The sequence below is a fragment of the Lasioglossum baleicum genome, chromosome 8 (genome assembly GCF_051020765.1).
Source record: "Lasioglossum baleicum chromosome 8, iyLasBale1, whole genome shotgun sequence".
Taxonomy (NCBI): domain Eukaryota; kingdom Metazoa; phylum Arthropoda; class Insecta; order Hymenoptera; family Halictidae; genus Lasioglossum; species Lasioglossum baleicum.
The window spans coordinates 18082338-18095707 of NC_134936.1; the positions used below are offsets into that span (position 1 = coordinate 18082338).

Sequence of the window (13370 nt, forward strand, 5' to 3'; positions counted from 1 at the left end):
AGGGAGCTAATGCACGTCACGTAACGCCTTTCTAAGGTATCGCCGACCGTTTCGGTACCGTGGACGTGGCCGAAGTTCAACAGAATGGAGCACCTGGATGATTATCAGTCCGCCGCCGAACCTGCCAACAACAAGCAAACGACCAACGCCGACGATGAAGTAAGTTCTCTCAGACCGACGTTCATTTGCTTTGATCGCGCGATTTCTTTTTCGGTGCTGACGATCAATGGAAATCGTAATAAGGCTCGCAACCTAACGACCCCCTATCTTACAAGTTAGTCTTTCGGATACAAATACCTCAAAGATTGAAAATCTTCTTCTGGGATGTCAAATTGCATTTGATGTCGAGTTAGATCTAATGATGAAAGTGTTCATTGCGGTGACAGGGTTCTCTGGTCAGCCATTTTGCGGTGCTCGATGGACACGGATAATATCGAGCGGAACAACAATCGTCTTTGAATCATAACAAAGTTGTTTGTTCAATGATTCGTCGAATATTGTCCGCAATCTGGATGGATTAGGGTGTATATGTATTTGTAGAGATTCGTATTTCCCGTTATCGGTCACGAGTCAGTGGTTGGGTTTGACTGACAATTTTAATTTTGCACAAAGATCCGCGATCGAGTTTACGATTAAGAGGCGAGAGCTTTGGAATTGTAGGATGGTTTCGATCTCGACGATCTCCTGCCTACCGTCGGTGAGTTCGGCCGCTACCAGAAGAAGCTCCTCTGGCTCGTGTGTCTTCCTGCGTGTTTACCTTGCGGATTTTGCGCGTTCAATCAGCTGTTCATGGCCAACACGCCACCCCATTGGTGCAGAGTACCGGGATTGGAGAACCTGGACGTGTCTCGTAGAAGAAGACTCGCGATTCCGACCAGTCAGGTGCAAGGAGCTGATCGAAACGCCCTAATTCTTATCACCGCCCCCTTCTAGATGTATTCGAACGCTTCATCTGCAAAATACTCTTCGTATTTGAGTCCAGTAGAAGATGTCTTAAATATTCATCATTGCTAACTTGAACCCTGTTTGCTTTCTAGGCGCTAGATTCTCGTGGGTTTGATCTGTATCGATCGAAGACAAATTACCTCCGTTCAAATACATCCCATGTTTCAACCCTCCATGCGCCCCGAGTCACATTGGTAGAGTCGTAGCTGTTGTTGGTAGCGTATCAACTTGGACTCCTAACTTCGTAACAGCTTCCTATTGCTTCGTTGTAACAATCTGTTTCACGATTAGGACGACAATGAAACGTACAGTCAGTGCACACGATACGATATCGATTGGACAGCGGCAAACGTATCGATCGTGATGGAACCGCCGTCAATGCCGAACTCATCGTGGCCAGTTGTCCCTTGCGATCATGGTTGGGAGTACGAGATGTCGGAGATAACGTCCTCGATCGTCATCGACGTATGTCCCTTTTACCCTAACGATCTACGATCTTTGATCTAATCTCGTTGACAAGTGCATTGTTTAATGTCTCTGTTGAAACATTTGCAGTTCGACCTGGTCTGCGATCACGCAATTTATCCAACGATTGGTCTGGTCGCCTTGAACACTGGTGGTCCCATAGGAGTGTACCTGTTCGGCACTCTGAACGATAGGTAAACTGAATCGAAGAACGTAATCGATGATCATCAATCGCCGATTATTTCCCTTCGAAAAGGGCCTAGTCAGCGTGTCGTCTCACAGGTGTCACGTTCTGTTCGCTAGGATCGGCAGGAGGCTGTCTTTCTTCACCTGTCTGGCGACACTGATCACAGGTGGATTTCTGACGTCGATGTCGAACAGCTTCTGGACATGGGCGGCGACGCGTGTGGTCGTGGGCCTGACCATACCGGCCATTTATCAGATACCCTTCATCATATGTAAGAGCAACTGATAAACGAGCGAAAGAAACGATCGCTTGGAAACCGGAACCTTTTTTTTGTCTAACGTATTTTTCTATTTTCTCGCGACAGCTCTGGAACTGGTCGGACCGAACTATCGATCGTTCGTGACGGTGATGACCTGCAGTTTCTACACAATGGGCCTGTGTATGCTAGCCGGATTGACGTACTTGATAAGGGACTGGCGAATGCTTGCCGTCACCACCAGCGCGCCTTTCCTCATGTACATCCTCTATTGGTGGTGAGAGTAGATTGCGGCGAGTAGAACACTATAGGCCTAGGCCACGCAACGCCATTTTCAACCGCCCAAGATCATTCCAGGTTCCTTCCGGAGTCACCAAGATGGCTGCTGGCGAAAGGTCGGCTGGTAGAAGCGAACGCCATCCTCGAGACCTTGGCCAAAGTCAACGGCAAAGAGCTGCCCGCCTCTTTTACTCAGAAACTTCGCCAGCGAATGATGATGTCACGTTCCAAAAGCGAAGAAGAGCGATTACGCAGTGGGCCAGGTGTCCTCTCCCTCTTCAAGACCCCGAACATGCGTCTCAAGACCTGTCTAATTACTCTAAATTGGTAAATGAAAGTTCAAGGTATCAGTTGCTTCGCAAAGATACGAGATTAGAGGAATTAATGATATTTTCTTGGGGACATCGTCGACGAAAATTGCTTGGTTGCAATCTGTTGAACTTCGAGCAGAAGCGCGAACTTGATCACTTGAAATTGATGATACAGACACTACGTTAAACTGCGACTGTGTTTACGTTACCGATAGATTATCCTCTGTCACGGAGTTTATCCAAAGTTCAACAACGGATCGAAGCTGTAGATTCTCCGTTTAATTTAAAAGCATCATTTGGGATGTTTCCATATCCGGGCTAACAATTTACGACATTCGGGTTGCAATGAAACAAGAGTATACGAGCATACACATGCAACGCAATGAGATGTGACGCGATTTATGGGAAGACATAACGTTGGAAACACGTTTACTCAACGCGGTTCTTGATTCTCAGGTTCGCCAACAACATGGTGTACGTTGGCTTATCGTATTATGGACCAGCGTTGGGGAACGAGGAGCATCTGAGTTTTTTCTTTTCATCCCTCGCAGAAATTCCCAGCTACATGGCTTGCTGGGTGGTGATGGATCGATGGGGTCGTCGATGGCCGCTTTGTCTGTGCATGGTTACCGCTGGAGTCTCCTGTATCGCCACTGTACTCCTCTCGTCTGGTAATTTAACTTCTCTTGATCCATCAACGATGACGTGTTTGAAATGCTGTTAATCATGACTGTTCGATTGCGATTTGTTCTAGACGCCGTGGTGGTCACGCTGATTCTGTTCCTGCTATCGAAATCGGCGATATCGGCCTCCTTCCTGATAATATATCCGTTCGCGGGTGAACTTTACCCCACGCAACTGCGCGGCGTAGCGATCGGCTTCTCGGCTTACATCAGTGGTCTCGGACTTATCATCATTCCCTTTGTTACTTATCTGGTGAGCGATCGTATAAATAAGCTTATCCGAGCAGAACTCGGACGCGGTCAGCCCGGGATCGAGCGTCATTTGCGGCATTTGCGTAATTTGCAGGGTAAGGAGAACTTGGTCTTGCCCCTCGTGATACTGGGATGCGTCTCTGTGATCGGTGGACTGTCTGGCCTGCGTTTGCCCGAGACGCTGCATCATCGATTGCCCCAGACTGTCGAAGAGGGGGAGCTGTTCGGGAAGGATTGGACCTGTGCCGACTGCTTCCGTTGCGTTCCGATAAAGTACGAGTCGTTGGTAGCGGACCCGAGTTTATTTATAGATCTCGACTCTCCCTGTCAAGCTGTACATCCCTTGTGTCCTCCCTTGTCCTTAAACTCATTCCTCAACCAGAATCCATAAAGTTCCCCAGAATGTCTCAGCATTCCAGTATGATCTCCTATTACCTTGGAACGCTGCTATGTTCAATTAGAGCCTCGATAAACCTCTATTATGATCCCCTGTTACTCTAGGGGAATGTTCTAAATCCAGTTAGCCTAAAGCCACCCTAAAGTTCCATTATGATCTCCTACTGCCCCGAATCGATGCTCCAAACGTTGGTGAAACATAACATAAAGTTCCCGTGGTCTCCTCTACTACACTCGAGTGATACCTGTTTTCCAGCAATCGGTAAACTCTGACCACATAGATTGAGCACACCAGCGGGTATAAAGTTCCCCGCGATGATCTCCTAGTGTTCTAGAACTATGCTCGAAACTTACCGGAATCACCATGAAGTATGCATGATCCCCTACTATGTACATATGAACCAGTGGAGTCTACTATAGATTTAGCACAACGTCTCCCTTATAATCTCCCCGTGGTCTAGAATCATGTTCATAAGCAATGATAACCGGAGCCACGAGCTCTCCTGTTAGGCCAGCAGTTTGAATTATTTGAATCGTTTAGGATGTGCTATAGTCATTCTCCGTTTCAGACCTTCGTCCGCTTCCTACGAGGATCTATCGGCCAGAGAGACGGTGGAGATGCACGAGGTGCCTGAACCACCTATCGCCATTCCTCAGAGGCTGTTGGAGGAGCAACAGAGACCAAGTGGTGCCAGTGTGCGTCGACTGGTTCGACAGTCCAGCGTGATGGACACGCAACGGGACTCGGACGGGTCCATTAAAATGACTTACTGGTTCTAGAGTCTTCGTGGTTCAATAAAGTTGAGAGAACGAACGAACGAGGTGGTTCATTACCTGCACCCGTTCATTATCCGTACATTATTGGAAAATTTGCCGAGGAAACCACTAGATTTTAGAGCCTACCCTTACATCATCAACCGAATACTTTAGTTCTGGTCTACTTTTATAATCTTCTCCTATTTTTAGATCGTTTCATATTGATTTATCTCTGCGCGAGTACAAAGACATCGAGCTAGGACATTGTAGACACTTTCAACCCATTAACTTGAATTCAACGAGCAACTCTTTCAGTGTATGTCTGAATTGTTGTTATGTCAATCGTATTTGTCTTACGCTACGTATCGCTAAATTCATTCTCGTTACTGTAAAGACATAAAAGATATAACTTTCAGAGATTGGTGGTGGGTAAGAATGAAGAGAGGCAGGCAATCTCTTGTGTACATCTTAGAATTTATTCCCACAGTTGGTATAGAAAACACGAAGATTCGGAGGAGGAAAAGTCGGAAAGGAGATCGAGTCGCTCGCCGTGTTTCTCGATCGTGGCCCAAGCCCGTTCAGAGTCGAGTGGTTCTGTTGTAGCAGCTGTAATCAGGAGGATCACTGTACGATTTCGGTGAACGATCGTCTGCCAATTTAATCGATATTTTCTCAGCCTATTTACCTCTCCCGTAATCGCCGCTCTAGCTCTGGTGGGTAGGTTACGTAAATGTAATGGTCGGCTATGTCCTCGTTCGAACCGGCGGGCAGCTTCTCGTCTCCAAGATCGCATTTCCTTCGTTCGCTCGACCTACCCTCCCCAGAACCACTCGGATCGCGCAACGACGACCCAGCTCCTAGATCTCCGTCATTGTAGTCCAGACTTCCGGTTCCGTCTAGTCTGTCTTCGTCCGCGGAACTGAAAAGATCGGATTTTCTAACATACTTGTAGCAGCGAGCCTCCAATCATGTCTGAAAATTTTCTTTCGTTTAATTCGAACTCGAAGAACCTTGACAATTTTTAGAAAGTATACATAGCGGAGCCGAAGAGATCGTGTCTGTTAACATGTAGCAGTGAGCTTTCGATCATCTCGAGGGATCGAGACATTTGAATTGTTTTAATCGGAACCCTGAGAGTCTTGAAAATTTTAAAGGGTAGATACAGCGGAATTGAAGAGACCGCAGTTGTTACAACGTATGTAGCAATGAGCTTCGAATTACTTTGAATGACTTTTTAATTGTTTCTGCTTGAATACAGTGAAATTGAGAAGATGATGTCTGTCAACTTTTGAATTGCTTCGATCGGGACTATAGAAAACTTAAGAATTTTTAATGGCTGTCGACTGCGACCGAAGACATCGTCTCTGTTAACATATTGCACTGAACTTTTTAATTACCTCGAGTTATCGCAACTTTTTAATTGCTTTAATTGGGACTCTGGGAACCTTGGCAATGTTTAAAGGCTATACACTGCAACTGAGAAGATCTGTTAACATGTAGCAACATTTGTTCGCGGTCACCTCGAATTATTGAAACTTTTTGGTTACTTTAGTTTGAACGTTTTATAAAGATTTTCGCGAAGCATTTCTGCGAATAAGTGTTATTCGCGAATGTTTGAGCGAGTGTGAGGACATTACTAAGATAGTGTTATGAATCATCATTAATATTACAGTCTGGCTTAGAGTATGTCTCTATGTACAACGTCAATACTTTCAAGGCTTCCAAGACATTTAGAATCTTAAACATTTTAAAGATCCTCGGCACATTCGAAACTCTTAACGGGGTTAACTCCCTCTGTGTGAATTTCCCATACTTTTCAACTATTTCTTGATTTCGAGAATTTCGCATATGTGTGGCTCATTCGGGAAAACAAGCAGGTTGACGCAACCAGTACATCCGCAGAATATCAATTGTATAGTTCGTCTCTACAGTCCAGACTGTTCTTACGTAGAATAATCATTTACAGTGTACTTGTTTTTTAACATGAAGAATTATGATCGACTGCCGACGCATTTAGGTATGCGGCTGCAAAACAGGTGTAGCTGCTTACGATTTTTCATTTCAGATTTACAGCTGTGTCGAAACAATGTTAATGGCTCTCTTACAATATTCAGCGAGCTTATTTGCGTGTACGTAGTCGCAACAATGACTTTTCATTTTCTTCTACGAAACCAAACGAACATCGGCTCGTATCTTATCGTATTTCTACGTTATTTCGTTATTACAGTGTCTGCTATAGCGAGACGGAATCTTTCATCGCAAAAATGTTTATTTGTCGCCTTCCAGGCTGACAAACACGCACTCGAATGCAGCGAATTGAATCGTTCTTCGCGATAAGTGAAACACGATAACACGAATATCTCTCGATTGATATTGTATGTCAAAGTCCGGGAATAGTTTAAAGAAATGTTTACACACAGAATTCGAGATAACATCTTTCAAATACGATCTTATCTTTCGTGTTTCGTTGGGAGGAGAAAAGCGAAAAGCAGTATCGATCAACGCGTTGGATGTTGCAAAATGAACTGTTTTTTCTGTTTTATATTTGAATGCAGTTATAGGAGACCTTGGGTATACAGTTGCAAACGTGTCGATTATGTCGAACACGCCGACGGCAATTGTCAAATTCTGCTAGAATTAACAATATTTCTTATCGCTGCGCTTCGGTGAATATAGAACAACGATAAATCGCCATAAACGCGTTCGCCTGAACACTATTCCCCACGAATTTCAACTCGAGAATTTCAGTTCGAGTATCGATTCTTTTCTGCTAAACCTTCGGTACATCGTGGGAAGGGAACACCTACAAGAGTTCGCAATCGCTATAAAATTCTACATGGATTGAAAAAAACAACAAGCTGTGGATAGAAATAATTCTCTCAGAGATCTTCTTGATGTTCTGTTTAATCTATAACTTGAAGAAATATTCATGAGATTACAGTGTATGCAGTTTGATAGCATGCATGCTTCAGAATGTTGAGAAGTATTTGGATTCGACGTACGTACTTGAACAGGACCCAGATGACATAGTAGCATGCATAAATCGACGTGGACAGAATAGTCAGAAAAATAGTGAGCAGGTACCAAGGTGTGTGCCTCTGTTGCCTCTTCGTGTCCTCCCAGTACCTGTCGCAGCTGAGATACCAGCATATTGCGCGGTTAAGCTCCCCTAAAACCCAATCAAAATTCAATGAAACCGCTAACATACCAATCTCGGACGCGGCGACGCGACGCGACGGTCACGGTGAAACCACTGACACAAATTCTTCGGGAATTCTCTTTTTGTCAGTGATTTCACTGCGCCTCCGACTTTATCGATTGCTATGCAGCCACGTACCTTCGATTTCTTGAAAGTCCCGCACCGAGAGGTTCGTCAGAAGCCCAGCAATGCAGTCGCGGACCAATATCTGTTGACACGATAAAGACAAGAAAATTATCATCGCGATCACAGGATCAGACTTGAATAGAGCTATGTTCGATTTCATACTTGATCGGAAAAGATATTTCGAGCAAACTCGAAGCTGAAAAGACTAATCGCAATTTTACAGCTGTAGCCTACATACTTTACGAACCGAAGCCTGTATCGATTACCTGGAACCTAGCCGGTGGATACCGTTCATTTTCTACGAGGGTTGTCTCTAATTACTCGTAATTAATTAGTTCAGCGTTTTTTACAAGGATCGAAACGTTTAAATTGTATAGTGGCTAGTACCTGTATACTCGAATCTCATGCAGAATTTCTTCGAGGTCCATTCTTTAAGCTTCTCGTGCTCTATTTATCTTATTCTTCGGATAAGACGACAATATAGTTTCTATCTCTTTAATTCCGTAGCGATTCCGTAATCGATTCAGAAAAATGGTCCCATTTTATAACCGTATCGTTTCCAAAGAATCAAGTTTTACCTAGTCTCTAAGCCGACAATCCTTATCATCGTTTGATAAGATTTGTATCACTACGAATAGGAGTATTTTCGACTCGAGGGTTCGCAGAAATTTTAGTAGATTTTCTATAACAAACATACAAACACGGGAACAAATTAAAACAAGTTGCTACGTTCACACTCATCATTTCCTCCACTTTCCTCTTGTATTTGCGTATAAGCTAACGAGTTGAAGACCTAAATGGAACCATTTCGAACAATTCGGAAGAAGTGCCATTTAAGCGACTCTCCCTTTAACGCTAGATCTACCGAACAAGTTACCGAAATCACTCGTTTCGGAGCTGTTCATGCTTCACACCTCTGACGAGCGAGTATGTCAAAATGATGTATTAAGGGGGTCTCATTTCTCGATAGTGCAAAGAGGGGATTTTTCAGTAGTGAAAAGCGAAAAAGATGAAAGATCAATCTAGGTCGCGATCGCCCTCAAAAGTCCTATTTTTACGTTTACGAGGCGTAATTTGCATTATTCGGAAGCATAAAGCCGCTCACGTAGATATTTTCATAAAGCTGCGACAGCTACGTGCTGCCGAATAACGCAAATTGCGCCTTGTAATCGTAAAAATAGGACTTTTCAGGGTGTTTGCGGCCTAGATTGATCTTTTATCTAGCGCTTTTGATTACCGAAAAACCTCATCGCCTGTATTATCGAGAAATCAGAAGGCGCATCCCGCACCCTTGCAATCTTGGAAGAACGAGTCTACGAGTCTCCTTAACACTAGGTTTACGGAGGTCTAGAAATGACTACATACTTCGCATCATTTTATAAACATAACAAGAATGCGTCTATCCAAATTTTTGGCCATTTTTCCAATAGTACTTATACACCCCAATAAATATAATAAATTTGGTAAATAATTCTTTACAATCTCTCAATAATGGCAAATCAAGAATATTAAACCTAATGTTAAGCCAATTGATCGCGCATTACGCTCGGCGATTCTATGGCTAATGAAATCCCGTTGTTCCCAACTAACTTCGCACTGCAGCTTCAGCTTCTGCAGCTCCTCGGGCTTGCAGTTGGACTTGAGCTTCCTCAGGTGGAGGCTTTTGCGTCTCTGCTTCTTGTCCACGGCGGGCAACGCGGCTTCGACCAGGTTCTCCTCGTCGTCCTCGTCGTCTTCGTCATCTTCGTCGTCCTCGTTGTCGCAGGCGTTGCTTTTGTTGTCGGGGCCGGCGATTTCTACATAGTACGCCGTCCCTGGTAACCGGTGATTCTCGAGAGCACCGCTGTCTTCTCGATGACAGTACTGTTGGATGTTCCTGACGGCACCGCCGTCCGACATCGTGCACGACTTCTCAACCGGATGCGTCCTCGACAAACTACGCAGGTTGCACTCGATCACCGAAGTCGAACGTTGCTCCGTGTTCTCCTTCCACACCTGGATGTCCGTGCTGTGATGTCCTGGTTCATCGTCCACCAACGAGCTCTCGAAGTCACGATTGCCCAGGACGTCGCAGCGCATGATGTCGCAATAATCCGCCAGGCACACCGCATCCTCCGCCTGCTCAGGCAGTTTAGTTTATGTATCATATCATTAGGTACATTCTTCCGCGAACCACTTTCTTATTTCTGTGGTTGTCAGGAAAAACGCCACGTGTCACAATTTCAACAAATTTCAGTTTATATAATACATTGATTGAACTTTATGGTATAGGATTTACCAGAAAAAAGTCATGAAAATAATTTCGAAACACTGAAAAAAAAATTAGTATTAGCGATCAAAACTTTAAACGGCAATATCTCGAAAGTGAAAGTATGTGACATGCGGCATTCTTCCTGACAACCACTTATATCAGCACGTTCGTTATCACAGTTTTCCTTGGTAACGGTATTTTTAGCTTTTTAGTTGGAAGTGCAATGTGAAATGTCGGATGTCAAATACGAACGAATACGAACACTATTAGATGGTCAGCATTTTGTCTCGGTTCGCGTTTCTATTCTTTCTTACATTTTCTAATGAGTTCTAGTGTCATTTTCGTTAACAGCATCATTTGCATCGTGTCGCTAGTAGGATACAGAGTTATCACGTTTAATTGCGATACAAACATTCCGCGGACACTTCTAATTAGTCGCCTGATTAACCGTGTTATTCATATGTATAACATTTTACTGCCTACGGTCTTGAGGAGGATTAATTGCGCAACGCTTGGAATCTACAATTTTTGTTGTTGTCGAGGCCTTGTGTACGAGAATATAAAATATGCGAAACCCTAAATAGAATTTTGTGTCCGAATGATAAGTAGTACAAGCATACATCGGATCAGACTTCGAGGTATTCGATGCTCCACTTTTGTGTACATAATACGTGTTGAAAGTAAATTTCTCAATTCACAACGAAGCGATGCAGAAATGTATCGCGCAGTGGCGAGTTTGCGTCCCCAATTGAAACGAAGAGCATAATCAATCGACACCTTGAACTATTCACCCCCTGTGTTGAATGACACGGTGACACCCTTTGGCTGGGTCAAAGAGAGACTTCGTTCTATCTTGCGATTCGATTGGAAAGCGAATTAGAGAAGATAGAATTTATCCTTTCAGTGTTAACCACGTTGAATTTTCCAATGATGCATCGATAGAAGTTAGATTAATGAAAGACAAATAAAATTGCACATACCACGATCTACGTAAATACAGAATAGAGCGTCTGACGCGCGATAGAAGTTGGATTAATGCGAATGAAATTCTAATTAAATTAAACCAGCTGAAAGACAAGTAGAATTATACCACGATCAACGTAAATACAGTAGAACCTCGGACGTCTAACTTCTCTATTACCCGAATTCGCTGCATACAGGTGCAACATATTGCGCAAATCAATAAAGATTGAATCTAGCACTGTAACTAACGGCAAGTATCTCTTCTATTATTCGAGCTTTCCTGGCACATTATTAATTGTTTACAGTTTATAAGAGAATCTGTGTTACGATTAACAACGGAATGCTGTAGCCATGAACGTTGTCGTTGAAACAAGTGGTGGTAGCAAAGAGGGGACGAATGTATAATAACTAGCGAATCCTCGTGTGAAAATGAGAGCGTGCCCGTACCGTGTTAACGTTGCTCTTGTGTCTGTTATCGAAGTGAGCATCCAGGTGTTTCTCCGCGTAGAATGACTTGCCGCATAGTCCGCAGGTCCATTGCGACGGTCTGTGCTGGTGTTTGGCCCTCTGCTGCGGCCGGAAAATGTCTCGGCTCTCGTGGAACGGGCACTCGAGCGGCAGCTCTACCTGATACTTCTTCAGGATGGGCATCCATCTCTGAAATCTCGACAGAGCTGAAGGGATCGCCTTGCCGGAGGCAGCGGAGCTTCCGAGCCAGCATCGTTTCACACGGCTAACCACACACTATTTATCATAGCTAAACCCGTGGCACCGGGGGGTGCAATCTATACAGAACTATGCTCGTCTCGCTACGCACCAAATTGTTCTACCAGACTAAAAGTAAATTGGGGTTTTATCGTTACCTTCTGGACTATCCTTCTCACCACGGACGCTCGATCGCGGGGGCATGATATTTTAAAGACGCTGGGTCCTGGCCAGGGGATTACGGACAAGAGTAACACTATCAATACCTACGAAACGTAAAAGACCACGTTCACACCAATGACTCGTCTACGTCGTCGGGTAGGTTTTGTTAATTGATCTTTTTTTTTTATTTGGCGAGTATGGTTTTATTAATACTACACGGTCCCATTAACAGTCGGATTGATATCGTTTCCGAGAGAGGAGGGGATGCAAAAATTCTGTGTACGGTCCGTGTCCGATGAATAGTTAAAACATTTTTCGTTCGTCGAGGGGTAGTGAAGAGCGAAGAGAAGAGGAATAAGAAGAAGAAGCAGAACGCGTGCGTGCCCGTGGCACGTTTTTATCCGAAGCCGTGTGCTCGAGCGTCGGACGTATAACCGTAATAAATAAATGCGTCGTTCGCGCAACACTGTGTTCAATCTGTCGTCCTAGATTTCGCGTGTGTGACGTCTTTCGAGTCGTGTGCGTTGTCCGCGAACCGGGTGTCCGGCGGCCGCGAATCCACGGGCAAAACACGGTCATGCCACGCGAGCGAGAATTATTTCGACACGACGCGAGACGCGCACACACGGCGGGGAGAGAGAGAGAGAGAGAGAGAGAGAGAGAGAGAGAGAGAGAGAGAGAAAGAAAGAAAGAAAAAATGAAAACGATTCCGTAGAGTGTAAGGGGATCGGAGAGAAAAAGAAAAGAGGGGAAATGATATTATAGTTGGCGAGAGAGAATGAATATTCACGCACTCGGATTACTTTCGTCATCGTTCCGCAGCTCTCACGGGGGGCTCCCTGATAAATCGATCGTTCGACGTCCGTCCGATCTCGACGGGGCCAAGAAAAAATTGATTCGCAATGACGCAATCCCGGCGACGTGACGAAAGATGACCATTCTGGCGCATCGGTTGACCAACCAGCCACCCGTCAAAACCGTTCCCCGTTAATTACCTCGATATGAAAGGGTTGGGTCTTCATTCATAGCCCAGATACTCCTCGCGAGTGCGACCAGCCGCGACGGAACCGGCACTTCGGCTACTGCGAATGATTATTCTCCACAGTAAACCAGACCCGAAACTAGCTCGACCTTTTTCCTCCGCGAAATCCGCCCCGTTCTCTATTCACGGTCAACTGGGAACGTATCGGGGGTTGCGGCGTGCACCAACTATAGGGGTGAACGTCGACATGGCGGCGGAGTCACCCTACGCGCAGGGCTGCACCCAACGGGGGCGCTCGCGATCATCGTCGCGAATTTATCCAAGATCCTGTATTATCAAAAACGGAAGACGCATCTGTTAACTCCTTGCTCTACAATATCGTGTCAGATTCGCGATAAAGATTCTGAACAGAGTCTAGTAAATGTATGTATATTACTAATAGACTGCGGATC

General features: G+C 44.8%; 2 protein-coding genes across 7 annotated transcripts; one reads left to right on the forward strand and one right to left on the reverse strand.

Moving 5' to 3' along the window:
* The first annotated feature begins 24 nt into the window (after positions 1-24).
* Cart (Carcinine transporter) lies at positions 25-4588 on the forward strand. Of its 2 annotated transcripts, XM_076429382.1 has the most exons (11): positions 27-159; positions 661-882; positions 1237-1410; positions 1501-1604; positions 1714-1868; positions 1962-2130; positions 2211-2459; positions 2900-3114; positions 3198-3379; positions 3473-3651; positions 4344-4588. In XM_076429382.1, the coding sequence occupies exons 1-11, from the start codon at positions 85-87 to the stop codon at positions 4552-4554; spliced, it is 1935 nt and encodes a 644-aa protein (XP_076285497.1). In that variant the 5' UTR covers positions 27-84; the 3' UTR covers positions 4555-4588. The 2 variants fall into 2 exon arrangements, with proteins under 2 accessions (XP_076285498.1, XP_076285497.1); XM_076429383.1 differs by lacking the exon at positions 661-882 and having other exon boundaries at positions 25-159.
* Positions 4589-4985: 397 nt separating this feature from the next.
* Positions 4986-13151, reverse strand: LOC143211577 (uncharacterized). 5 transcript variants are annotated; one of them, XM_076429390.1, is made up of 8 exons: positions 12731-13150; positions 11933-12040; positions 11517-11726; positions 9446-9973; positions 7868-7937; positions 7537-7699; positions 5216-5449; positions 4986-5154 (listed from the first exon to the last, which is right to left on the reverse strand). In XM_076429390.1, the coding sequence occupies exons 1-8, from the start codon at positions 12746-12748 to the stop codon at positions 5109-5111; spliced, it is 1377 nt and encodes a 458-aa protein (XP_076285505.1). In that variant the 5' UTR covers positions 12749-13150; the 3' UTR covers positions 4986-5108. The 5 variants fall into 5 exon arrangements, with proteins under 5 accessions (XP_076285505.1, XP_076285504.1, XP_076285506.1 ...); XM_076429389.1 differs by having other exon boundaries at positions 12932-13149; XM_076429391.1 differs by having other exon boundaries at positions 4986-5136; positions 12932-13148.
* Positions 13152-13370: the final 219 nt, after the last annotated feature.

Excerpts from the sequence above, each read along its gene's own strand:
- Cart (XM_076429382.1), top strand. The coding sequence starts at position 85 with ATGGAGCACCTGGATGATTATCAGTCCGCCGCCGAACCTGCCAACAAC. Across the intron at positions 2,460-2,899 it reads TGTCTAATTACTCTAAATTG|GTTCGCCAACAACATGGTGT; the intron begins GTAAATGAAAGT and ends CTTGATTCTCAG. Across the intron at positions 3,652-4,343 it reads TTCCGTTGCGTTCCGATAAA|ACCTTCGTCCGCTTCCTACG; the intron begins GTACGAGTCGTT and ends TCTCCGTTTCAG.
- LOC143211577 (XM_076429389.1), bottom strand. The coding sequence starts at position 12,958 with ATGAAGACCCAACCCTTTCATATCGAG. Across the intron at positions 11,727-11,932 it reads TGAGAAGGATAGTCCAGAAG|AGATGGATGCCCATCCTGAA; the intron begins GTAACGATAAAA and ends TCGAGATTTCAG. Across the intron at positions 7,700-7,867 it reads GGACTTTCAAGAAATCGAAG|GGGAGCTTAACCGCGCAATA; the intron begins GTACGTGGCTGC and ends ATTGGGTTTTAG.